The 27,819-nt window shown below is 30.3% G+C and overlaps 1 protein-coding gene across 6 annotated transcripts in view; it reads right to left on the minus strand.

The window, feature by feature from the left end:
* Positions 1-282: 282 nt before the first annotated feature.
* The window catches only part of LOC143236757 (death-associated protein kinase 1-like), an 80,788-nt gene continuing 53,251 nt past the window's right edge, over positions 283-27,819 (minus strand). For 5 of the 6 annotated variants that reach the window (XM_076475255.1, XM_076475253.1, XM_076475257.1 and 2 more), the window contains 13 exons: positions 26,764-26,862; positions 25,725-25,823; positions 24,906-25,004; positions 23,279-23,356; positions 22,641-22,845; positions 17,678-17,788; positions 15,441-15,635; positions 13,884-14,146; positions 12,069-12,257; positions 10,318-10,500; positions 8,354-8,557; positions 7,344-7,513; positions 283-5,415 (listed from right to left, as the gene is read on the minus strand). In XM_076475255.1, the coding sequence (XP_076331370.1) occupies positions 4,740-5,415; positions 7,344-7,513; positions 8,354-8,557; positions 10,318-10,500; positions 12,069-12,257; positions 13,884-14,146; positions 15,441-15,635; positions 17,678-17,788; positions 22,641-22,845; positions 23,279-23,356; positions 24,906-25,004; positions 25,725-25,823; positions 26,764-26,862 (2,571 nt within the window). In that variant the 3' untranslated portion in view covers positions 283-4,739. The remainder of the gene's footprint in view (positions 5,416-7,343; positions 7,514-8,353; positions 8,558-10,317; positions 10,501-12,068; positions 12,258-13,883; positions 14,147-15,440; positions 15,636-17,677; positions 17,789-22,640; positions 22,846-23,278; positions 23,357-24,905; positions 25,005-25,724; positions 25,824-26,763; positions 26,863-27,819) is intronic. The other variant, XM_076475254.1, reaches the window with a different exon arrangement.

Here is a 27,819-nt window from a genome sequence, read left to right on the forward strand (position 1 = left end):
TTTCCGATATACATTTTTGACAAATGTCTAAGTCAGGTTTTTGGTGTATTTTATGATATTCGAAGCAATCCATGGATTGAGCAGCAGCTGTTTCACCAGTTTTTACTTTTCAAAACCCATTTAACTATGGTGGTTATTATATAAAGCTTACTACTATTTATTTAGTGTTGGCTGGCAATGTCTTGACACATGATGGACCTTAGAGACGTGGTATAAAAGTCATAAAAATATTTAACACTCGTAACTTTTAAAATTAATGTTATACAACTCAAATGACAAGCCTTATAATCGAAGGTCGTGATAAATTTTATTAGAATATTTTCTTATTTGTTTCAATAAGAGCCCGTGTCCTCACAATAACCCGTTTGCCATGAACAGAAATACATGACATTGCAGCATTTGTTTTTTTCAGATTTCATACTAACACAAAAAAACTGAAGTACAACGGTTACACACTAAAACACGTCAACACCAGTGATGCTTAAATAACACAGGGATAACAGTATTATTAAGACCACGAACAGAATGGCACCGTTACAAAGTAGGCATACTTTTTGCAACACTTAAGCACATTTCAATTTCACTTAAGTATCAGAAAATTTACACTTTAAAGCACTAAAAGGCACTTACGAAAATGCACGGTGATAAAAAAAAAAAAAGCCACATTGTTGCTTTTATAACGAAACGACACAATAGTATAGTCTTTTCACTTAAGCTAAATTTCTGAGATAAAATATCGGATGGCACTTGAAGATTAGTTCCGCTGAACCGTTGTCTATTTACCTGAACTTTGAAATTCTTTAAAAGTTGAAAAGAACATTAGCGAGCAGAAAGTTCAAACACGTTCATAAATTAGACTAAATATAACCCAATATATCTTACTGAGAACATAACCAAAGTTCTGAACATTGGCTAATTAACAGATTCAACTGACGTTTATTCAACTCCGGAAAAAATATTTTAGCACATGCCAACTTTAAACAATGTACCTTGTAAACATGTTACTATAAATAAATATTAATAATATTATAGGCAATAAAACAAAACATTTCAGAGAAATAAAGTAAAATTTCTTCAATTCTGTTCACTGTTGAAAGACGTATGGATAAAAAAACAAACAGAGCATATACAATATTGATCAGGTTACACTTCTCTATATGGATCACATTAATACCACCTAAGTTACATTATTTCTGTATTATAAGTTAAAAAGTAAGTTACCAGGTAACTATTGTTGGTTGGGGATTACCTGGAAGATGATACAGCAATTTCATCATTCCATAGACCTTTACAAATAATGTATTATATAATTACTGGACTGGTAAGACGATACTTTGACGTTCAGACTTGTAGTACTGAATATTACTTTTACGAAACAGATATTTTATTTCATGTTTACTTTCAATTAAAATTAGTTAATGGCACTTTGTGACCAATAAATAGTTTAAAACACACATTTGGTCAATTATATAAAGAAAGTATGAACATTATGTTTTACAACATAGTCCAATGCAAGTGTAAATAAATTATTTTAACTTCTGTCAACACAATTTATTCTCCAGTTCCAAATCATATCAAAGCTAAATTTAGAACTTAATCATTTAGACATTAAAAAAAAACACTGATGGCTTCGAGATATAAAATGCTTCAAAAAGCATGATTTCTAATCATCTCATTGTTTAATTAAAACATTATAAACTCTAATAAATCAAAATTGTTGGATAATTACATTTAATAATAATAATACATTTTCTTGTTATGTAAGTACAAATATAGTTGTAAACAATATTTCTTTATCTTAAAATAAATAAAATACAAACACATTCTTCAACTATATATACATATGTATATTTATAAAACAAATATTGTAAATTATAACTGAAATAAACTTAATCTTGGAGACTTATCACCTTAACAGAGATGTGATACTTTCTGAGTTAAATGTTGTTTCCATATGTACCCATACAAATCTTGAATAAATTAAGTCAAATTATAATTACTTTTTATTAAATTTTCTAGCATGAACCATTATATATCTGTAGCCAACCTAATGCTGATGTTATTATTAGATTTTATTTCAAACAGTTTCACAATCACAAAAAGAAGGTACATTCAAACAATAATGTGTTTTTATTCTACACTTATTCCCAATATGTCACCACATTTGTGTAAGAGAAAAACCAATCAAGAATATTATAAAGAAACAAACATAAAACATTAGGCCTTGAAGCTTTCAAAGAAACCCTGAGCATTATCAACGTTACTCTATAATTACTCCTAGCTATAAAGCAGAAATGTATATCCAGTTTTCAACAAACGGAAATATTTAACTCGAATCTCCACAAGCTATTCCAATACAAAATATATGCATGTATACATACAGGGTGAGCCAAAAGTAGGTGGACAGCATTTGGAATAGGTTTATGTATTGGTTATATTAATGCAATTGTATATTATAAATATGTTGCAACTATATTATTTGTGTTATATAATTACAATTGTATAATTACATTTGTTTTAATTTAATCTGTTTTCTTTTTTTTAGATTGTTAATAGAACCCATAATGTCAAATACTTTAAATACAGATAAAAGAATATGGGTGTTAAAAGAGTATTGGAAATCTCAACAATTTGAGCATTTATGCTAATAAATAACATTTTATTTTCATTAATATAATTGTCTTATTACATATAGTTGTACGTATAAGTGATCTCTAAATAAAGGTTTTTTTACTGTCCACCTACTTTTGGCTCACCCTGTATACATAGACTGCTTAAAACCATCAACTTTTTTTTGACAATCAACAGTTTTCTGCTTTGACTATTTGATAAAAAGTCCTGTTGTCTGCTTTTCAAATAACCTAAATTACAAACTAAGTTTTGAATGATGATAATTCTTGACTAACTAAAGTACGCATTATGAAATATTATGGCCAAGTGTGCAAAAGAAGAGAAGTGACAGTGACAGTCCACATCAAAAGGAAATGCATGTAATAAGAGGTGGTAGTACATTCTGACACAAGAGCATGCTGTGTTTTCAGATGTAGGACTGCTGACATTTCAGACATTTGCTATGTTAAACTAATGTTGCTGTTGTATTTAGAATTTTAATGCAAAAATAACCATTTCATAGCCATCTATACTGAGAGTCTAGAGGTAAGGCAGCTAACCCTTGTCTGACCAAATGATGGGAATTTGGTCAACAGTCTTATCTTACACATAACCCCAAAGTTTTGCAAAATATTAACCATCAAATCAACAGTCTGGGAAAGCTAATGATTAGGACACACCTGGCCTATTTCACTAATAAAGCTGATTCCATATTCCTTGTGGAGATGCAAGCACAGTGCACAGAATTATGAGAATAAAGTTTTTATCATTATGACCCAAAAATCATTTTCATTTTGAATAATGATTTACAAATTCTGGGACAAAGTGACTTTTGACACTCAAGGGTTAGTTCCACATATTAAAAGAGTTATGTTTTTAATATCTGTTTAAATTTTAAGGGTAACATACTGTTAGGTTTTCAAGAATCTGAAGTAAAACTTTCATGTTGTTGAATGAACCTTTGCATTTTGGAAAGTTCAACATAAAAATCCAACAGTTTTTGTGCATGTAATAATTAAATTAGCTTAATTTAAAGTATACAAAAGTCAGTCGTTCTCTGGTAATGCTCCATTCATCTGTGTTGCCTAGCACCTAAACTATAACCTGAACTTTGAATGGTCACACAGGATGCTTGAATTCTGCTTTTTCAGATTATTTTCCCTTTCAGTTTATACATATACTTAGCCTGATGTAGATATTTTGAAGTTCTTGGTGAGGTTTTGAAACATTCAGGTTGTTATTAGTGACCATAATTCATCTTTTATTAGGTTTTTGTGAAGTTGTTTTTTGCTATATTACTTTTATTTTGGACATCGTTTTTTCTTTCTTTATCCCATATGTATTACCATTAGTCCTAACTATTGATGGTACCTGAAAATAAGTTTTAGGTTTAAATTGTGTGATAAAATTGATCATAATCTTGGGTTACTGTTCCTGGGTGCTTTATCTTCTTTTGGCATTTAAAGTGTAATTTTTAGATTATACTGATATAATTAGTAAAATACACTCTGGTATGTGCAAGATATTTATGGATTTGTGATACACACAATACCAATAGTAAAAAAAACTTTAAATAAAAGTTTCATGTTTTTAAAAAATTATATAAAAGTAATGAATTTTGGCATGATACTACTAGTTTTTCATTAACTAAAATCTATATATACATATATAAAAATAAAAGTCAGTTGCCATTTTGTGTGCATTTTTTTTGTGTAATGCTCACGAATCATTTTTGATTTCAGTTGAATTATTCTTAACAATATTCTGAGAGCATACTTGAAGGCTGTTTTAACTTTCTCAATGTATGATTATTTTTCTTTTATAATGAAGGAATTTTGGCAAATGAAGTTCAATGAAGGAAAGGTAGGGGGCCCACATTTTTTGTTTTCTTTCAAAACTCCAAGCTGTCATATTTTGAGAAACTGGGCAAAGCTAGTGTTTAATAAAACCTACACTTCACACTGACTACTAAATAGTTTATCATAAAAGACTGTATAAAATGTGACAGGTTTGACATGCTGATTTTATGCTAGTGCAACACAGCTTTACCATTAATAGCTTCTAGTGCAAAAGTTTTAAGTCATTTGAATGAGACAAAAATGTAACTATTGTCAAATTCACTTTTCTACTTATCTTGACAAGTTGGAGCTGGAAGTGTGTGATTCTGCTCCATTAATCCTGACATCTTCAGTAATAACTCCATATTCTGTGGGAAACACTTTGAAGACAGGAGTGTTTTTCAGTAATATTTGCACAGCATCTTCACGACCTAATTTTTCTAGCTTGTTCAGAAGATTTCGTACAGTACTATAAGGATACTTAGACCACTGTTCTAATATTTGTGCTGTAGGGCTAATGCAAGAGTTTTCACCTTGGTCAATATGTGGAAGTTCCTCTGTCATACCAAGCCAAACTCCCAGCATACACCAGTCACGGCCTAGTGACTCTGCAGGATCAAGAAGAGCACATAATTTTTGACAGGTCAACAGAGACAGCTGAGAAACAAGAATATCAGGTGCAAGGGTAACCCTTGGAGATTTAGGGTTAAAACACTCTTGAAGCTTGAACGAAAAACCACAAAATAAATCAATCACTTTTTCCTGTATATCTTCTTGTTTGACAACAGCATCTGGTCCTTCTTTAATCAAACATCTTACCAATAAATCTGAAGGAAAACTTAATGGGTTTTCAACATGCTTTTGTAGCTGAGACACACTGAGAAAGTATTTTCCCACCATAAGACCAGGGTATGTATTGTTCAAAATATGGTCCACAACACTCAGCAAGTCATCCAACAAATAGAAGCTGTAAAATAAGATATAAATGTCTAATTAAAGCTCCATCTTCAAATTTAGCTTCTTAACCCTTTCGGCACACTTGGTGACCACAGTCAACTTGAAGGCTCAGCACGGCAGGCGACATTCCTTTATTCCTGTTATTCTTATGTATTAAATTTAACATATATAGTATTGGGTACAATCACTGAATATTTCAGGGACTTTTGTTAAGTTATTGCCAAGATATCATGCTTTTAGTACTGATACCGTAATTAGTTGAAGTATCAAACATATATATTCAGCACCATGCCAAACATTAAAAGTTGTTATTCAGCACCGAAAGGGTTAAACAAGTTCTAGAACTGAAGAAGAATACTTAATCGTCCTCACATACAAGACGATTATCAGATAGAGGTCTCTGCTACATTCACTAGGAGCAAAGTAAACAAATGTTTATTTACAATGAAGATCCAAAAATGCAGTAGAAGTTTGTGTCACAAACTTAATTTGTCATTTTGTTTCTACAGTCTTGTAAGCTAGGTGTACACCTGTGTCACAATAATTTAATCTGGTGGTTGAAAAACCCAGAGATAAATAATGAATACTTCCTGGTATAATATGATTGATAGCTGTCATTTTATTTCTACCAAAATCTTTTGTGTCAAACATTTGTTGAAGCTCAGCTTAATGAAATAGAATACTTCCTTTAATATAAAGTGTCATTTTGTTTCTACAGTCTTGTAAACATTTGAAATGAGCTAGGGTGTACTGTGTCACAATAATTTAAAGCCATCTGGTGGTTGACCCTACAAACCCAGAGATAAATAATGTTAGCAATTTATTTTTTTATAGTGGGGAAAATATTAGAATTCATACATTAGTCCTGGTATAATATGATTGATAGCTTATTAAGGATGAGTACATCACATTTCACCTGTTTACTTTCTTGACCTTTATTGAAACACTTGTAGATGAAACCACTAACCATATTTTCGAAAACTCCATTTCTTACTTAAAATACATTTTTTTTAGTGTTATCTGCTTCCTTACACAAATGTGTGAATGTTCAAGTTAACTTGTATGTCCAATGAATCAAGGTTTTAAAGAAGCCTTGTTTGTACACCTAGAATAAAATTTTCAAAATTAAAATGCAAACCTGGAAATATTTTTATGATACTCTTCACATTCAAACATTCCATTATTTGTTATTAAGGTCTCAGTCAACAGACCATGTGATGTGTTGTTTACAAATGGCCAGTAACTATAACGTTGCCTGGGATAGCAAACATACGAGCCAAGTAAATAGATTAATTCCTGAAGTTTACTAATATCAATGTGTGGAGATCAGAGTATACAAGATATTTTCCATTATAAAGGAAAAATACTGCTATTAAAATAATTAAAAGTTGTACATCAGTTTAGCTGTCCTAGATATAACCCTTAGTTATCTAGCCAACCACCCAATGGCTCGAAATACTAAGTGAAAAGAAGTAAGTATACGAACAACCAAACAGTCGAGCAGAATAAATCATGCTTTACTCCAGACACCTGAGGTAACTTAAAATAATCACAAAGTTTAGGGACATAGAAATCATGTGTTCAATTCATAAAACTAAATCACACCTCAACAAAATGATTATTTTAGAACTTCTTCAGTGTTTTTAAGAGTTGCAAAATTAGGTCAAATCTTGCCTTTACTAAACATATGAGAGAATATTTAATTGAAATATGATGTATGGGTACAGTCATCTTTCTTTAACCTATCTAAAGTTCCACAACTTAGATAGGTAAAAAGATATCGCAAACATACTTGTAGATTTGATAAACTGCTATTTATTTATTTTTTGACAATTGTTATTTAGCATAATTCTCACATTACTTTTTACAGTTTTTCATCAGTGAATATAAGAATCAATAACCTGAATGACCAAGAAGTTACAATCATAAGGTACTGACCTGTCCATCTTGTGGCCAGAGAGACCTCGGATTTTGATTTCTATGACTTTGTTGTCAGTGAGGATGATTAACCCTTCTAAACACTCATTATAATACCTGCTGCCAGTTTGCCATTGATGCAGGTTACTTTTGAGATCTGGGTGTTGATAAACTGACTTTCTGAGTTGAACCTATAAATATATAAAGTTATCATAAGCAAAGACATTTGTTCAAATTTTTAATTGGCATTGTAGAATAAGTAACAAAAAGAAAGACAACATTAGTTACACAAGATAATGTTTCTTTCTTTGTTTCATAAGATTACTATTTTCTATCCCAACAGTAGCAAGTGAAATAATCAATTGCAAGCTAAAAATTTTTTTTTCATTTATTTGTTTACAAATAACTGGTTTAAACTTCCCCATAATATTTTACACACACATCTGGAAACAAATAATTTTTGTACAATTAAGACTGAACAGTACTTCTGACATCTAATCATGCACGTCTATCACCTAAAGAACATTTATTTACAATACAGTGAAAATCTCGTGACCATCAATTCATTTTTAAAATTTGTTATATTAATATTTAATTACTGTAATTAGTTTTAAGTGGGGTGGGGCTGAAAATGTTTAATTTCATACAAAGAAGATAAGAATTGAGTGAGACTAAAATATGGAACTAGAATATTGACAGTGTGACAAACTAAACATGTTCAGCTTAGAGTTTCTTGTACAAAATAAAGTAAGAGTCCACGTTTATCAAAACAGGTTACATATACCGAAAAATATTCATGTAACTTGATTAAAATATGTGATTACCAAAATACCCATGCATGTGGAGTTTCAAATTTTCTTCAATGAAACTTGTCAAAATTTTACTGAACACGTAAGGCTTAATAATGCAAATAAAAAATAATTAAAATAAGATGTACTGCTAATGATTAATGACATTTTAAATTACAAATAAGTTACTGCATTTAATCCCAGCTGCACAGAAAGTCAGCTGTGTAATCTGGTGATTATTACCTGGATTCGTGGGAAGATCCAAGAAAGTAATGGACATAATGTGGACTGTGCTCTAATCTGTACACCTGCATGGACTCCATTTTGATAACGCAGATCTTTTTCCCAAGAAACTTCATGAGTTTTCATAATATTATAAACTGGAAACTCGTATTTAATGACTCCATCACAGTGACACGGGGCACAGAATTGAAGTGCTTCCAGAATCTTTGTAACATTTATAGTAAATTATTAAAACAAGTCATAACACTGGCATATTAATAAAACAAATAATATCAAAATACCAAATGTTTGTAAAAATTTAGTAAATCTTGGAAAAAATTAAGTAAGACCAAACTGTTTGATTCTTTTTGAGCATTCGTGCAAAGCTACTGAATGACTGCTGTCCTAGTCATATTTAACGTTTAAGTGATAAACTAGAAGGAAGGCATAGCACCACCAGTCAATACTTGGGCTACTATTTTCTGACTATCACCCATTTGACTTAAGATTTTTTGCTCAAGTATGTTAAAGATATTTTTACTAATTCCAACCTCCAAACATTATTTAAAAAAAAAAAAATAGAGTAGTATTGGAGAGGTAACAAAAATTAATAAAAAAAACAATCAATTTATAAATGTAACCAATCGTTAACTATTTACTGAAGAACAAGAAACTGGAGAGACTTTCAAAATTGTAGCTACAAGTTTGAGATAATAATAATAATAAAAAGACTGAAATTTCCAACCATAAAACTGAAGCAATCAACAACACCGTGACTGTCAAGCAAGATTAGGATGAAAAAAAAGGAAAAAAGACCATCATTAGCAATCTTATCTTTTCTTGTAATGGAGTATGATTTATATGCAAACTTAATTTCTGCCAGAGTTGGTGGCATTATCAATGCTCAACAATTAATGCAACTTAAACATGTAAATTAACAATATTTTGGCCTTGTGATTTCAATAACAAGCCTATGAATATAGAATTACTGTAATTTGTTGGCACAAACACATTGTATAAAATCTAATGTAGTTCTGGTCATTAGCATGAGTAATGTTCTGTTGAATTTGGCAAAGAGGAAAACAGATTTTCTTCTCGTTGCATTTAGAGGAAAATATTGCTTTTAATACTAAATTTATCTAAATTTTAGCAAATAAACAATACAAAAGTAAACAAGGCTTTAATAACATGCCTAATATATTTCATAATTTTATTACATTTAAATTCAATTAAAATCTTGGAAAGTTGTTTTGAATTAATGTGGAACAGAAACAATGTTTAGGCATACTTAGCAGTTAGCAGAATAACTGGTAGGTTTAAAATATGTGATATTGGTATTTTCAATAGGAATGGCACCTTAAGTAAAGTTGGGTTAAACAGTGAAGTCCGAGATCTATATTAAAGGTTAAGGTGCAGCCATCCCTAATTTATAACTTTATTTGAAACTACAATTAATGGTTTACAGCCATTCTTTCTTAGCTACTTGTCAGTGTGATATCCATGTAATAATGAGTAAAAGTAGGAAAATGATTTAAAAAATCATTTCTGATAAATGTTGTTACTCCACAAGATTCCATTATAGTTCATAAATTATCATAGTCAAAATTAAACTTAAAATTCTAAGAAGTTACAAAATAATAACATTGCATAATATACCAAATACAAACTTTTACTTTACAGAAAACAATAGGAAAAAAAGCAGTAACTGTAGTTTTCTTTACATTATGTCCACCATGGTAACTAAGTAAAATTAGTATTACCATTTTATTTTCAGAAATATGCATATATTTATGTGTGTATACAGAAGTGTTCACAAAATACAATTAGGTAAAAAAAAATCATTCAATAAGCTGGGTTCTTTAAAATTTGAACAGCTGAAAGATTATTTATATCAGCCAATTACATATCTCAAATGAATACTTCTATGAACTGCATCTATTCTAACAAGTCTCCAATGAAGTACAGTTTCCTCTGCAATATATTACCTGTAGCAGATCTAATGGGTCACTGTCAGGAAACAGTAGCTGGATATCATCTACAGTAAAGCATCCTGATCCAGGGGCATGTTGTAGGTGGGTGTGAGACAGTAACTGTCCTAGAACATCCACACATAACCATCTTGGATTTAGCACAACAAAATTATGATTCTCTGACTTCAGGTAAAGTACCTGTAAAATTAATACACAGGAACAATATACTTCTGGATTTAGATTGTTTGTTTAAAATTAAGCAAAAAGATACATGATAGGCAACCTATGCTCTTGCTCACCATGGGTATCAAAACTCAGTTTCTAGTGGTGTAAGTCTGCACATATACTGCTCTGCCACTGGAGAGGATTCGACAGAGCAATAACTAATAATACGTTAACAGTTGTTATGGAGTAAATGCCTTTTTACAATAGCAAACCATGATAGTAATTAACTTACTTGAGACTGGATATGGATACAATGTCAATAGATTACATAATACTTAAGTCTGATAACAAGGTCTGATGCAAGTACATTAATCAGTAACACATACTCAAGTTTGTATTAGAAAAATAAGGTGCACTAAACAGGTCTTAAGAAGCACAACAGAACACGATATTTTCACAACGACCAAGTATATATGCAACATTACAAATAAGTTGAATATTAGTATTATTTCTTTGTTAATTGCACAATTTGTCAATTCTCTATAAGAAATTTATAGGTGACTTCTTTATACATTTAGGTTTCCCACAGGTTTTTTGTTTTTCAAAAATTTAAATATATTAAGAGTTATTTTTAGTTATATTCAAGTAAGGCACAAGCTTCTTGCCATTGAGGGGTCAAAAATGGACAAGATAAAATTAATTTAGATGGTTGTATTCTATATCTTGAGGGCACCCATATTATAGTATTTAAGAAATGAACCAGCCTTAGCATAAAGCACTATTCATTGGGTGCAGAGTCTACAGGGAGAGGTTAAGGCACATTTCAAGGAAAATTCAGCCTTAGTGCAACCCTTGGTTATGTTCAATCATCATTTAGTCTTTTAGTTGTAATGGACAAATGAACTTAAAACTGAAATAATGTGTGCTGGTAAGTCTGTCAGAAACTATGTTTTCCAAATTCTGAAAACACACTTAAACAAGTTACAAAGAAAAATGGAATTTTCACGTTGAAACTATAAGCAATTTTTGGAAAATGAGCACCAAGGGCCAAATCTTTGGTCACAAGAGGACGAGAAAAAGAAAATTGCAATAGCAATTTTTATTACTTTACAAGAATGGTCCCCACTAGATTCAGTTTTTTTGTTTTTTATCCAGAAAAGTCTCAAAATCTCTTCAGGTTTTAAAGATTATCACATACTGAAAGTGAAATCTACATTCAAGAAGTTTAAAACTTCTGTACAATTCCTTCAGTAAGGTATTTAAACTGAGTTATTATTAAAGTGTTAATAGTATTAAGTTGTTTATTTCCCACAAAACATTGTACTTCTACCTACTTTCCAACGAATGTGAAATGGGAATTTTTTAATTGAATTTTACCTCTCACAACTTATGCAGTTAGTAACAGATGCAACAACTAATTATATTAAGGTTAAAATAATGCAATATCTATATACATGCTGACTTTTAAAAAGCAAAAACATAAGTAAAAAACTTGTCCATATTTTCACAATGGAATTCTACTCTTATTTTCCTGACCGTCACACACATACAGTAATGGGGAAAAAGCAAGACTAAGGTATACCACTCATGTGATAACTCACCTCTCCTGTTATCTGAAGTTGCGTAATCAATTCTCTAAGGTGTTCCTCTCCTGAAAGTGGGTTTATCTTGAGATGAACCTTGTCAACAAACTGTTGCCAGGACAATACTGGAAAGGTGAGAGAAGATTTTCTCCATTCTGGTAACTCAGAAATCACAGATTCCAGAAAAGCACTGTGCTTGGGAAGATCCTGATAAATAAATTAATATAACAAAGCTTTTTTTTTTTTTATCTGAAAACAAGAACTTTTTTCTATAACATGGGCAAATATGAATAGCCAATCTTAACTATTCTTTAAATGTTTATCATAAAGGCAAATAAATACAAGTCTGATAAAAAAAAACTTTGAAAAAAAAGCAAAAATACACTAATAATTACAAAGATGAAGAACAAGGTAAATATGGTGTTCCTGAATAACTTCTGTCTTGTGTGTCTATTTTTAGACATCACAAACATTATCATTGAAACCTCAGTTTAGTCAGATAGAATCAACATGGCTATTACAACAGTACTACCAATTATACTAACCAATAAAAGATGCATGAAAACTTTATCCTGAATTTTTAGAATGAAACAAACCACCCAGTAGTTTTAGACCAATAACATATCTACCAAAAACACAACTTGAGACTCCTAACAGTCTAAACCTGTTTAGGCTTAATTTTATTGGTTTATACCCTCTGAACTATTTCTAACTAATAATTCTATTACACAGATTCTAAATCATTTGGCAAATGTAGCTCACATTACCATGTTGAATGATGTAATACATGAGCTATTCATGAGTATAATAATATTCAACTTAATACAACTCTAATTTTTTTTCTTAGTTAGTGTTATAACAATAAATAAAGAATATACAATAAAAGCAAGGAATACAAGTACTTACTTCTGGTCTTGTTTTATTGCTGTTGGTTCAAAGTTAAGCCTTTTTTTCATTTTAAATAATAATAGTAACAGTATACTAAGTAACTTTTGATTTACTTATACAATAATAATGATAAATAACATACATGAAGTAAACAGTCCTATTACTCTTATAATTTAATTAATTTTTTAGCTAAGACAAGAGAGACTCGAACTAGTTTCTTTTGCTGCTCAATATTTAAAACTGAAATCAAAACTGACAGTACTCTATACAGAAAACAACAATACTACACATCATTCAGTTGACTGAAACTTTGCTTTTCTATTGGCTATAAATGTATAAATCAGACAAAATTATTGGCAATTTGTGAAAGAAAAAATACGGCACGTGAGTGTGAAAAAATGTGCCTGAATTTCTAGTTTATGGTTCTATAAACAAATAAGATTGAAGACTATTCTTTGCCCTGGTAACATTCACATTATACAGATTGATTTATGTTAAATTATTTACTTCTCAGAAGGGTGATAAATTAATTATAAAAGAAAAAAAACCTAGAGAACAAATACCACAATTCTCACACTAAGAAGTATTAAGTATCTAAAAAGAAATTTTCTTATAAAATTAAGAACATAAAAATATTAAGATCTGTTTTATAAACTACATTTTCATGCCAAATTTATTTATGAATATTAATGATAAAGTGTTTTAATTAAATTTTGAATGTAACTTTGTAGAAGATCATGTTGTGAGAGTGTCAACATGGTTTTATTTTTCTAACAGAGTGCCTGACTTATGAAATTTGTCATTGATAATACTAAAGGATGGGAATTTACAAGTTAATAAACAAAAGACAGAGAGTGAGAAGATATCTTGCTTTATATGAAGTTTCTAGATTATATATCAGTGGTTTTAGATTAAATATTTGAAGTGTATTTAACATTATCTTACCTGAACAATTTTAATTTTCTCAGTATTTAAATACTGTTTAAGAAGTTTCATGCTAGGTGATCCTGCCAGGTGTGCATCTACAATGAAGATATTCTCATGTAACTCAAAAATATTTATAAACTTGCTCCTGAGGTCTTGCAACATTACAGACAGCTCCAAGTTCAAACTTTTTTTTGTCAGAGAATGATGGGAAGCTTTGGCTACATCAGCATGTGTGGCTATTAGAACTACTTTGGCTAATTTTCTGCTTCTACCACAGTAACCTATAAAATAATGTAACAGCTAAAAACCTTTGGAAACAGTTTACATTTATATAATTAAAATTTAACAATATTTGGAAGAAGCAATTACAGTGGAATACATTTCCGATAATGCTATATTAATTATTTTAAGAAAATGTAATTGTTAGTAGTAATTACCAAATCATGTTCAAATATTAAATATACATTACTTTTATGTAAAAAATCTGATATTATACTTCAACACGGGTAACAAGAAAATAATGTTTGCATAATGGAAGTCTGTGGGAAAGTTCATTAAACTTGTCAATATAAAGAATCTTCATCTAAACTAATACAACTCTTTATACTTGTCTGCCTATTTGTTTCTGAATATAATATTACACATACTGCCTATGTAAATGTCTGTAAATATCAGACAACTGCACATGATTTTATAAAACAAGAATAAAATGTGATTTCTTTAGATGAGAATGCTAACCTTAACAACACCTTGAAATTCTTCTTATATGAGTGTATAGCATTTGCTTTTAAAATTTTTTTTAACGGTAACATAAAATATGCATACTAGTTATATACTATATTTTGCTCCCTCATCTTTGGCCTTTTGGCCCCCAAGGAACATACAGAAACACTATTTTCGATTTGACAAATATCCCAATGGAATTTATAACATTTCATGAAATTCATTGTTAGCATTTCCAGTTTTATATTTCAAATTAGAATGTTGTGTTTTAGATCATTTCATCTTTGTCAAAATCTTACTCATTGTATATAAGACATGGTTTAATGCCAAAATGTGGCAAAATATTGAAAAACCAAAAGGCCTAAGATGCATTATTTAAACAACCTTATTTCAGAAGTTTTAGTGTCTTCCACATTCCTCTTAAATTGTCCATTGCAACTTGATTTACAGCATAAAAGCTGTTAAAAGCAGGGGTACATTAATGATGAAATAATGCATTAATTGTTATAAGTTGTATACTTTGGACTTTGATTATCTCTGCTTGTCACTGGGGAGTATATTTTTTAGTTTTGATCTATGTAGGTAACTTGTTTTGATACACACCACTTAACAAATGGGGTATCCATGTGATGATGACTACAAGCTATTGTCTTAGTGAAAGATGGTTCAATCTGATATCAAGAAGGAGAGGTCCATATTGAAGTGGAAAATCACTGGCATTATTGAAATTTTTAGGCCTACAAAAACTATTTTAATAAAAGTTTTAATACCCATATTAAATACCCATAATTTCATATGTATAAGTATGCCTGAGAAAATATTTCATACACAAAAAAATGTCCTGGTTCTTACCAAGAGGTTCTTGAGGTGGGATGCAAGCTTGGAAAAACTGAAGCCAGAAAAGAACGTGTTCGTAACGTACTTCTGGTGGATCAATAATTCTGAACACTACAGCATGAAGACAATTGGTGTTTCCAATAAAGTGATTGTAGACAATATAGTAAGGTTTATAACCTGAGAAATCCCATATACTTAAGTCACCAACACCTGATTAGAGGAACAAAATTTGAACTATCAGCAATTGTTAAGCTGACAAGACAGTCTGAGAATTAAATAAAAATCAGTACAATGAAACATTCCTACCTAGAAACTTATTACAATGAAAAAACATTTCATTTACAGCCTCCTCTTTTCTATGTATCATTTTCTTCTGTCCTTTACAATATATTTGTAAAGAATACTCACAGATCTTAAGGTACTGTAAACATAAATTAAGTTTAATTTAACAAGATTAAAGGTTAAATTTTTTATACCATTGTTATAATTATAAAACTCTTTTACTCCAAAATTAAACAGCAGTATTGACTTGTTAGTGACAACAGCATGTGTGAAAAGGATTGGCAACTCTTAACGATTGAGTGTTTTTAAGCAGAATATATCAATTCTAAAATAGCTCGGGTGTTTAATAAATATTATTTTTCGTTTTTTTTTCTCACCACAAGTCATAACAGTTGTATACTAATGCAACTCTAGATCACTGGTTGTAAAACCTACTGCCAATGGGAAGGTGGGGCGTGGCGGGGGGAGGGGGGGCAAGATCTTTTGCTAGGATAACCAAAAAATAACAATGAAAGAAGCAGAGCAAACAAAAATTAACTTTAGCACTTTAAATTTCCTTGGTAGTACTTAAGAAATACTGATTAAAGAGAGGCAAAGAAACTACTGTATTAGTTATTATTATTACTTGTAAATATTACTGAGTATGAAAGAGGGAGGCCCTGTGAAAAATAATTCAAAGTTGAGGATGCTAGCACAAAAAGTTTGAAAACCACTGCCCTACACTGTCAAGAACGTTAAATAAACAATTCTGTCAGTAGCACGTACTTAACAATCATTGAGCTTATGACTATCAAAATAAAACAAACTTTAAAAAGACATAAGTACTGCCATTAATATGAATATTCTTCTGTAGTCCAATATCAGTAGCCACTGTAGTTTCCCAGGCTTTTTTATTTAAAAAATAACATTTCAAATTTTTTTCAGTCACTGCATTCAATAAGTATAAGAGAACTGATGAAAACAAACATGGCTCTATGTTTCACAAATATTTAATTAATTATTACCAGGGATTTACCACCAGTAAAGATGAACACATGCAAATATTTCTTACACATACAGCTGTATTTGTTATCCTCTGACTTTGTAATTATTTAGTGCCACCAGATACTAATTATACAGTAAGGATAAATTAATCTACAGTCACTATAACAATAAGGAATAATTATATGGACTGGCAAACAGATTATGAGATCAACTGGTAATACATTTTCAATTATTCATTACTAGTACAAGTACTAATGAAAAAGAGTTTTACCTTAAATAAAATAACAATATTTAAGTAACATTTACAATGAGAAAAAACATTTTGTATGGTAAGGTGTATCTGCTTGTCATGTACTATGTTCCATAGTTAGGCTTGAACATGAGAAACTGATGAAAGTAAGTTGTTCTGTTTACCCTAACTGTTGTTCAATACCTTTACTACAATGTTCTATTAATTTAGAAAAAAAAACATCATTCTCTTTCCTATGAGAATTTCATAAAATTATTCTGATTGTGGCTAGGTTGTATACGTAATGCATGAAAGTCTTGAAATACTTTTGAATAGGACTTCTTAATTGATAGAAATAGGTCAGTTACAACTTTATTATTTTAGTGTTTAAAAGACTATCTTGTTAAAAGTAAAATTTTTTGAAGTTAAATTACAAAAAGCAAGTGATGAATTTAAAAATTACTAGATAAAAGTCTTCAGTTTTTAACTTCAAAATTTATGCTAAGTGATTTGAAATCCATATCTATGATATAATACTGATTTACAGCACAACACTGCACTATTTAAAACAAGAAATATACAGAGGTGAGATAACTTCTGTTATAAGCAAATTTCACATTGAGAAAATGATGAATTAGCTATAATGAATATGTGATGAAAATTAAACCAGAGCATTTTAAAAGCTAATTTTTCAAATACTGTAAACTTAATGTACGTAATAAGACTAAGTGTTGGTTAGTGTTTCAAGAAAACGCACCTGGAACATGTAACTGCTGTGGTTCAACACCTTTAGTATACGACTCCATGTTGGTCTCGGGAGTAATTTTCGATGAACTGAACTCTGAGTTAGAGCTAATGGAATTAAAACCTAGTGGGATTAAATAAGCATTTTACCCAAAACTATTAAAAAATTAGCATACTTATAATAAATAAAGTAAAAAACCAACAAAAAACATTTACGTACACATTACACTCGGTATCCTATATTAATAAAAAATTACTTGCCACAGGTCAGTATAAAAGTTTACCAAGAAAAAATATAAATACTAATCTGAAATGGTTTTAAAATGTCTAATCCAGCAGTTTTTGTTTTACCAAAGTATAATTTAAATAAGAAGTTTACTATTATTTTATTTATTTACAAAGGATCTGTGTTTCATCTTGCTGCAATATACCACAGAAAGTGTCAAAATTCACATCTATCTTAATCCATGAGTTGTAGGTTTACAATTAGTAGTTCTAATTTAATAGACATGTTAAAGTTAACACTTTAGTCACACAAAAATGTATTTCACATAGATACTTGCCCTTCCACAAAACGTAAATTACATCTGACTGATGGGGTACAATTAGTAGTTCTACTTCAGTAAAGATCTAAAAGTTAACATTTCATAGAGATACTTGTCTTTCCACAGATCTGATAGATATCACCTGACTGATGGGAAATACTTGAAAGAGGCCAGAAATTTGGAGTAAGAACAAAAGATTGGCAATTGCCTCCTAAAGAAGAGAAGCTAGAACCTCTAGTGCAGGAAGGGTTTGTTTGTAATTAAGCTGACAGCTATACAGTGGGTTATCTGTGCTGTACCCACCATAGGCATTGAAACCTGGTTTTTTAGCATTTTAACCCTTTATACCTATTGTTGAGCCATTTTTGTGTGTGGGGTACATGGTATAAGAAATGAAAACATGATAGATTTGTTAACCTGGAGCACCAAGTCTTTAAGATGTAAAGGAAATGGCTGAACTCACCCCATAAGAGTTAAAAATAATACCTTTTAAAATACAATGATTTACAGTAATGCAAGGTAGATTATCAAACCATGTTTTGTTTTGCAAAAATATACACAATGGGCCATTTGCATTCTGTATAAAGCAAAAAAGTGAATAGTGGGTTTTAGATTGTGCAAAACAAAAACAATATTACACTTGTAAATATCTCCAAGTATAGAGTGAAAATGTATGGAGTTCTGCCCACCCCAAAAAGAAGGGCTTGAAAACTAAAAATCTGACTGTTCTAGATGAAATGCAGAAAGTAACAGATAGTAGGACAAATCTGAATGCAAAGAAATGCATCAAAACAATCAACCTTGGCTATTCACATACCAAGAGAAGCTGTCTGTCTTAAACAAATGGATAAAAAAAAATTGGTTCAAGGACAACATAACAATGATAGGTTACTAAATCCTGTTTTCATGAAAACAACAAAAGAAAGTAAAACCACAGCTTGTGGTGAGATTGAGAAGCAAGCTTACATCATTCATAACCTAGTAATAAGATTGATAAAGAATCTTCCAGGTACCACAGAGGTAAAGGATCTGAGGATAGTGGAAAGAGAAGTTTCAGTGTGGAAGGTCAGAGAAAAACTATGAGAATATACCAGTGATTGGTACAAAAGTCCACAGGTGTGAGTAAAGTGGGAGAAGTGAAGCTCCAACAACAACAAAAACATGCAGCGGCACCAGAACCAAGTCATCTCTGTGGCATAACAAATATCACAAGGATGACAAGCAAGAAAGGGGCAAACCCACACATTTCTTGAAGGAAGGAAACCCATTGCGAACCCCTGGACTGAGCAAAGCAGAAAGCAAAAATAAGTAGAAAAACTGTCTTAGCTTGAGTTACCAATGCATAAAGAATGCTCCCAAAATATCATCACAAAAGAAAGGTGGTACATGTATGTACCCAAGATAAAACTCTAGAAAGTAAGGCATCAAATCAACTCTCTCAACACAGTCTCGATCAACCTGACCAATCACATGACCTCTTGTACTCATTTAAAGTCTTTATAGATTCAATACTTTTAACTTTCAATATAGTGTGTATATTTCCACAAAATCTGGCAGTCTTTCAGTTAACAAGTCTTTCACATACAAAAACATTTTCAGTGAAGTATTCAGTAATAAAACAAAAAGATTTTTTTTGTCCTATTTGCTTCCAATATTCCACGTGCAAGCAAATTAATTTTCACATTAACATTAAATATACTTTTCTCATGAAAAATCTAGTATCAGTTTACATTTACTTGTAATATAATTTTATTATTTTTTATTGCCCTTTGAATCCTGTTTATCCACTATCCACACCTTTACAAGTTGTAAATAACCTGGTGCACGTGCAGCTCATGTTACACTATTAAAGTACATTACCCACAAACTATTATGAGCTGCTCACATGCATGGTTTATCAAACATTTTTATTATTTATTTTACCTGATCTTAAGTAACCTAAATATGTGAATTAAATTTTAGTTACTTTTATAAAATAAATAACAAATGAACGTGAAACACAAAAAGTAACTATATATCAATCTCCTTTTTTCTAGCTGTTGATTATCGAGGACATTTAAGCCTACTTTTTAATACTAATGGTAGTAACAAACTAAATTTTCATTTAATAAAATAATGCATGAAAGAACCGACTAATAACATGCAATATGTAGACAATTTCCCCTACCTCTTAAAATTTTCTGCCTTTCTAACTGGGAACAAAGGTGGCACTTTGAGTAAAATTCATGCTTCACTGTTCAGAACACAATGTCATACAATATGTCATTTGGTAGATGAAAACCTTGACTTTCTACTGGTTATAAGCATATATAATTAAACATTAGAGAACTATTAACCAATTCCAAAAAAAAGGAGGTGACAGGAGGGGGTCTGCTTTTCTATTCAGTAGCTCTGTAACCAAACAAAATTGAAGGCTATAAAAATTATTATTTGTCAGACCAATGATGATTTCATGAGTAATTTAAGTTTAATTTCTTACATTTTGAAGGTTGGTGGATAAAATAAAGAGGATGCCCAGAGAATGTGTATTACACTAGAGTATTGTTTAAATATTGTCTTGTAGAATTAAGAACGGATATACTACTAAAATATGGTTTATTAGCTAAAATTGTATGTTACACTAATTAATATAACAAACAAAAAGTGGTTTAATAAACTTTGAATACAAGATCCTTAAACTTTAAATCAAGTGTAGTAAAGGATATCTAAAGTGCAAGGGTTAACTGGAACACTTAAGATATTAGAAAATCAAGACCAGGATAGAAAACAAGTAGGTGCAATTTTCCCCAAGGAAGCCATTAAGGTTGCATTAAAGTCTCTTTGAAGAGTGGACAGATAAAGAAGCTGAACAATATGAAGATGAGCAGATTAAAAGAGATAAAAAAATTAGGAGGAGAAGATTCTCAAACCAGGAACAGACAATAACATTGAAGCTCAAGAAACGAAGGAAAGTCCTAACAAAACTCTATAGAATCAGATTCTCAAGGTCAGGGAAAATAAAGAAACTGAGGCTTACAGCATGAGAAGAAAAGGAAATAGTCAAAAGACTTCAGAGGACTCATGCAGCAAGGTAGCATATGATTCAGTAAAAACACCTGGATAAAATGTCTAATACTCATGAAAAACAACCAACAAAAGATTATAATTGGGTCTTCTGTTCCTTATCAAGAAAAGAACCAGAAGGAAATGCACATGGTGAGAAAAGTAGGTTAAAATCAGTAAAAGATGAGGTAGATTCATCTAAGACTGGGAACCTTGGAGCAGAATAGAACCTACTATCTGACAAATAATGGCTAGAATAACATGCCTCCAGACTCACTGGAAAACAATAACAGATTATTCATATTTTTGAGTGACAAGAAAGTAAGAGGTGCCAGAAGGTGGGTACTTGAATTCAAATCAAACCAATTCACAGAACTATTTGTTTTTTAAAAGTAGAAGGTCCAGTACATGCATGTCTTAATAATTGGCATATAAAGAAATTTAGAGATTAAGTATCAGACTCTGTAATATGAATCTCAAAATTCTGTAATTGGATTGAGAGAAGGAATCAAACCAAGAGACAATTCAAATCTAAAGTTGTAACTGAAATGTTTTAAATATTATACAGTATTTTCTTTTCAAAATCAGAAAAACAGAATTAAGAAATATTACACTATGGTAGTTTAAAATAAGTACAAAATACCTATAATTATTAACAAAAGAAAACATATCTGAAACCAAGCACTATTGAAGAAGGAATAAGCATTTGTTAAGGTTAGAGCATTCATGTAGTCTACTGCACATAGAGAACATATGACACACTTCCTAGTTAATGGTTATATAGTTTTGGATCATACACTGGTGCAGTACACATTAATACATGTGGTTATGAGTTTATTAAAAGCTTGTTGCATGTGAAGATAATGTTTTGGTGGTACAAGGCAACAGTTATCAGTTCTGTGGAAAGGTCAGTAAGTCTCTGAATTTACTGCTATTTTTGTTTATAAGGGCATAAAGAGAGAAAAGAGAAGAAGAAATGTTCAAGTTGTTTTAGTTTTTTTGTATAACTTCAGTAGTTAAACATATAACATTAACTGTTGAAAATCACGACCTCTGTAATTTGAGAAAGAAATGTCAGAACTTAACTTCTTCATTTTTCCATTGTTTAAGAGTCAAAACAATAATACATCAACAGTATTGTTTAACAATAGTGTGACTGAGCCAAAGAAGCAGTACTTGTTTTCACAACTACTATTGGCTGGTGAATAACTGAAATAAACCAAAACAAGAATGTTGCAAAACTTTACTTGATTTCATGGCTCAAAAACTGGGTAAAAAATATATGCAAGTAAAATCTTTGTTTTTAGATTTCTTACTACAATTATTGGTTTTGAATTCCCATAATATTCTGACCTGTTAAGAGGATTATATTTAACATATATTGCTTACTGTTTTTAAAATCTTTCCTAGGTCCTAATGAAGTTGATGACAATGTGCGAGATCTTCTGAAAAAACTGCTGAAATAACCACATTTTAGTGATTTCACTAGTGTTGTTTTACCAACACCACTGTGACCAAACAGCTTGAATTTTATTTGAGAAATAGGCTGAGTTGTGGGAATAAGTTGAGAAGCAAATTCTTCTTTTATCTGTTTCTGTAAAAGGATTCATAAGGTAAGAAATATAGAAATATTTCATTTAATAATTAACCTTAACAAAAGCTATGTATTATTTAATTACAATATGATAAAAAGCTGACTAAGATATGTGTGTGTTCTACTAAAGGATATTCAAACTTAATATATTCTTCATTAATATTTGACTGTTCAGCATCATGAGCAATAATAAAATAGGGATAAACAACAGCTTACTTTCCTTTATGAACTACAATTTTGTAGAAATTTGATACCATATATTTTGTGCTAAACTGCAATAGGCAAGTGACTACACAGTGAAAAATACTTAAAAGTATTCCTAATGGGTCACTCAAAATCATAGAAAAGAGAGTTCCATTCCCTCTTTAACATGTACAAATAAATAAACTTAATTTGCAAATGAAATATTTTGAACTACTAACTACAAACTCACATTTTTTACTATGTTTAGCAATTCTGCAATATCACTATAACCTTGAGCCAAGGCTATTAGTTCAGCTGGAAGGCCTTCCTAAAAACAAAACACAATAATACAGTATGTGATACAATGAAAATCTTAATTTTTTATCATATAAAAAAATTATAAAAAAAGTATATTTTAAGTGTATAGTTTTTTCTTTCTAAAAAACACAAAATAATCTCAAAGAAACCTTCTTGAAATATTTTCTGGTTTAATTGAAAATGAGAAGGATGTTAAGATAAAAATGGTGCACAAGAAAAAAAGCTGGATACAAAAATAAGAAAAAAAGATTCTCTGTTACTAGTGTTGGTTATCTGAAGCTTTTTTTTTCACAAACATTTTTCGAGACTGAAACCCTGGATTTTAGGGAGGATCTTATTATTGTTGGCATACAGACCGTAAATAAGCTGTTTACTTAGTTTCATCAGTACCACTCATCCATGACTTATAATGAAAGGTTTATTTGTTTGTTTGTTTTGAATTTTGCGCAAAGCTACTTGATGGCTATCTGCGCTAGCCGTCCCTAATCTAGCAGTGTAAGACTAGAGGGAAGGCAGCTAGTCATCACTACCCATTGCCAACTCTTTTACCAACGAATAGTGGGATTGACCGTCACTTATAATACCCCCACGGCTGAAGGGCGAGCATGTTTGGTGCTACTGGGATTTGAACCGCGACCCTCAGATTACGAGTTGAATGCCCATAATGAAAGGAGTCTTACTCAAGCTAAACAAGTGTAGCCTCATTAACACTGTGAAGTACTTAAAGCCAAATATTTAATAATGCTACACTAGTAACTAGGGTACATGTATGGACTAATTTTACTGAATAGCAAAGTGAAATTTGTTTACTATACAGTAGAGTTAAATATGTGCACTAATATTATCAAAGGTGTACTGAACAGTAAGCTGACAAACTGCACTAATATGATCCAGTTTTTCTACATGGTACCATTATAAATATAACATGGATTTATTCAGCTAGTCTGATAAGGTTTTAACTGCTTGCAATTCCAACAAAATGAAATGCCTTTACTTAAGCTTAACTGAATTATAGACTGAAAATGATGTACAAGTGATGAAGGTTTTACTCTTTTGAAGGCTCAATAGGTACACACTGATACTAACAAAATCTAGACTTACATGTTTACATGAAAAATGGTGCAATGGTACAACCTAAGCTTTTTATAATAGGCTGTCATGGACACATAACACAAAGTACATTTCACTAAAAGACTAATGTATGCAATTACATAAAAGTGATGAAAGATAAAAATTTCTATCAACTACAATTTATTGACTGATGATCTCACATGGAAACACTGATATCACCAAGTTACTGAAAATACATACAATAAATAAACTATTATGACACTATGCTATTAATTATAATTTACTAATGATTAACTAGAATGTTTTGATTAGTTAAATTTAATGAACGTATTACATCTTAATTTTGAGGATGTAATTTTATTACACATAATCAAGATTTTTGGAATTTTGTCACACATGAGGAAAACATACTTGATTAAAAGTTTACAGAAATGTTTTACCAATTAAAATGTATAGTTCTTACAAAAAAATGGACTGCTTCTTTTTACCTCATTTTTTTGATCTATGTTACATCCAGTTAGACACAGACATCTAACAACATCAGTATGCCCATTTCTGGCAGCTAGGTGTAATGGATATTGTCCAGCCTAAATAGTAAGAAAAAAAAAATAAAAAAAAGAAGATAATAAAAACACAGCAAACTAATATTTCTTTTACATGATAACCTTAAGTGGTTCAAGGTTTGCTGTCAGAAGCCATTCCAGTTGCGATTTTCAAACTGTTTATGATGGAGTACGTTATGAAGATAATTCTCACTGAAACAAATAATTTGCAACTCATGCATTTGAAATGACAAAATTTGACATTCTTTTCATACTTGTCAAGGACGTCAAGAAAAAAAAAGTGATTAAGGATTACCAGTCATCTGGTCCAGTGCTAGCTATTCTGCTTGTCAATTTTGTTACATTATGTGATCGTTTGGAACTGTTGCTAAAGTTGTGGCACATTAGCAATAATGAATGTGGTTTAGGCACATGGGTTAAAACTATTAGAGACAAATGTGCTAATGTGGGATATAAATAAATAAAATTAATGACATCTCCTACAACAATACAGGAAAAACTCTATGAAACCTACCACCAAGATGTAAATGCATCTTTATTAAAGGTAAAAATATAAGTAGGTAATAGTTGCAAAATGTACAGACATTTGTCAATTCTTTATCTATCAGATGATATACCCTTTCACCAAACAGGAAGGCCAGAATGTATTTGCATATTTTTCATTATTCTGTCTGTGTATAATATGTAATTTTTCTTTTAAGACCATGAAGAATATAAAATGACATTAACTGTGAGACATCTTACCTTATTGGGTATGCATGTTTGACAACCAAATGCACACAGAGTTTGAGCTAATGGAAGCAGTCCTTCTCTTGCTACCACATGGATGGGTGCTTCACCATACTGAATAATACACTAATCTTATTAAAAAACACTATTATCACAAACAAGTTTTAAAGTTTGAAATAACAGATAATATAACCGAAAATGCATGTATACAAAAAATGAGATTTAAAAAAAAATTCAGAACAAAATTAGGTTTCATCTTTACTCATTTTCAGTTATAGATACCAGAAAAATTTGAGTTATAAACCCACTATTGTTAAGTCTCAGCTTTACACATTTTTATATATAGAGAACATCAAGTTCAAAACAAGTTTACAAATACAATATAGGTATTGGAAACAGAATTCCACATGAAACTTTCAATAAATAAAAATTAATACTTATTTATGATTAAAATGGAGAAATCCACTATACAGTCTGCTTTTAGTATTATTACTATTACAAATGTTCCCATTTGAAATAATTTTGAATATTTTGAAAATAACAAGATTCAAGACTTTTAAACAAAAACCAACTTTAGAAACAATTATACATTTTACTTCTAGTCTTAAAAATCTTAAAAAAAGAAAGTAAAATGTTGGTATTAGTGTGAAAAAAGTCTTTAAAAACTCAGACAAAAGACAGAATATGGCTGAAAGTCCCAAGTTAACCTTTACTAATTATATTTTAAAGATCTATTAACTTAAAATAGCATAGTCTTGTTTCATTTAGAAATAGTTCTTAATCAATGAGTAATAGTACAACAGCATCAGATAAACAAATCAATACATACTACAATGCTCAATAAATTTAGTAAGAAGGCATTTATTTAGTTATTAATTTCACTACTTTAATTTCAACAAATATCACAGTATATATGTTCACTTAAATATATTCTTGACTTCAAGATGATGATATACAAATTTATCAACAAATGATTTTCTTTAATAGCTGAATTTTACTTTTTGGATTACTGTCTTTTAGCACATAAAAAACAAAATAAAAAATGATTGATTACACAATCCAATATATCAATCTGACAGCCTGCTTGAATCAACAGCATTGCCACGTCCACATGATGACTTTTAACAGCCAGTTGAAGAGGTGTACAGCCATTCTACACATAGGTTATTTATTTTTGTAAGCAAATTTATATCATAGAATAAAAGCACATTTTTATCTATTATATTACATAAAAATCTAATCATTAAAACAATTAATTCTTCTAACATTAAAAAAAACAAAATGAAAACATAGCTTAATATTTAGATTTTTCTGTTAAAATACACTGACATAAAAACCTAAAACTGTTTTTATATATCAGCTTAGTGTGAAGACTTTAAACAACAAAATAAAAACATTAAATAGCTTTGGGAAAAAAAAACTTAATACATATACAGTCTAATCTATAGTATTTATATTACTTTATAACACTCAATAATTTGACAGACATAACTCCACTTTTTTTACTCAGCATTTTCAATCATTCTAAAGGATTTTATATTGATAACAACATGAATGGAATTAAAAATAAAAACACTTGAAAATTCACTTAATGAGGAAAAACACCTGTCAACTTAAGCCATCGATAAAACCAAAATAATCATTATCATCCAAATTTATTTGTGTGTAGCAAAAATATAACAATATTATATACGCTTTTGAAGATGTTGTCTTATAGTTACAATAAATGATTCATCATTAGAATATTGAAAATAACAGAATAGAAAAGTATGTATATTTAACAACAGTATGCATCAAAAATACATACACACATGATAAGATAGGATACAGATAACAGAAAATATTGGCACACATCATAGGACAGGATATGGACAATGCATAAATATTAAAAAAGCTTTTTATAACCTCTAATGACTCAGCAAAAAGTTTGAGGGCTTATAATCCTAAAATTCATGTTTAGGTACTTCAGGGGCAGAGCACAAAGAGCTTTGTGCTCAGAAAAAAAAACAGTTATGACATTAACCTATCACACCATGGGTATGCTTTACTGCACATATGACCAAGGTTTTTAGTGTCAGATATTCAAAATTTTATTAAGCAACTTTTGGTT

This window comes from Tachypleus tridentatus, chromosome 13 (genome assembly GCF_004210375.1).
Source record: "Tachypleus tridentatus isolate NWPU-2018 chromosome 13, ASM421037v1, whole genome shotgun sequence".
Classification (NCBI taxonomy): Eukaryota; Metazoa; Arthropoda; class Merostomata; order Xiphosura; family Limulidae; genus Tachypleus; species Tachypleus tridentatus.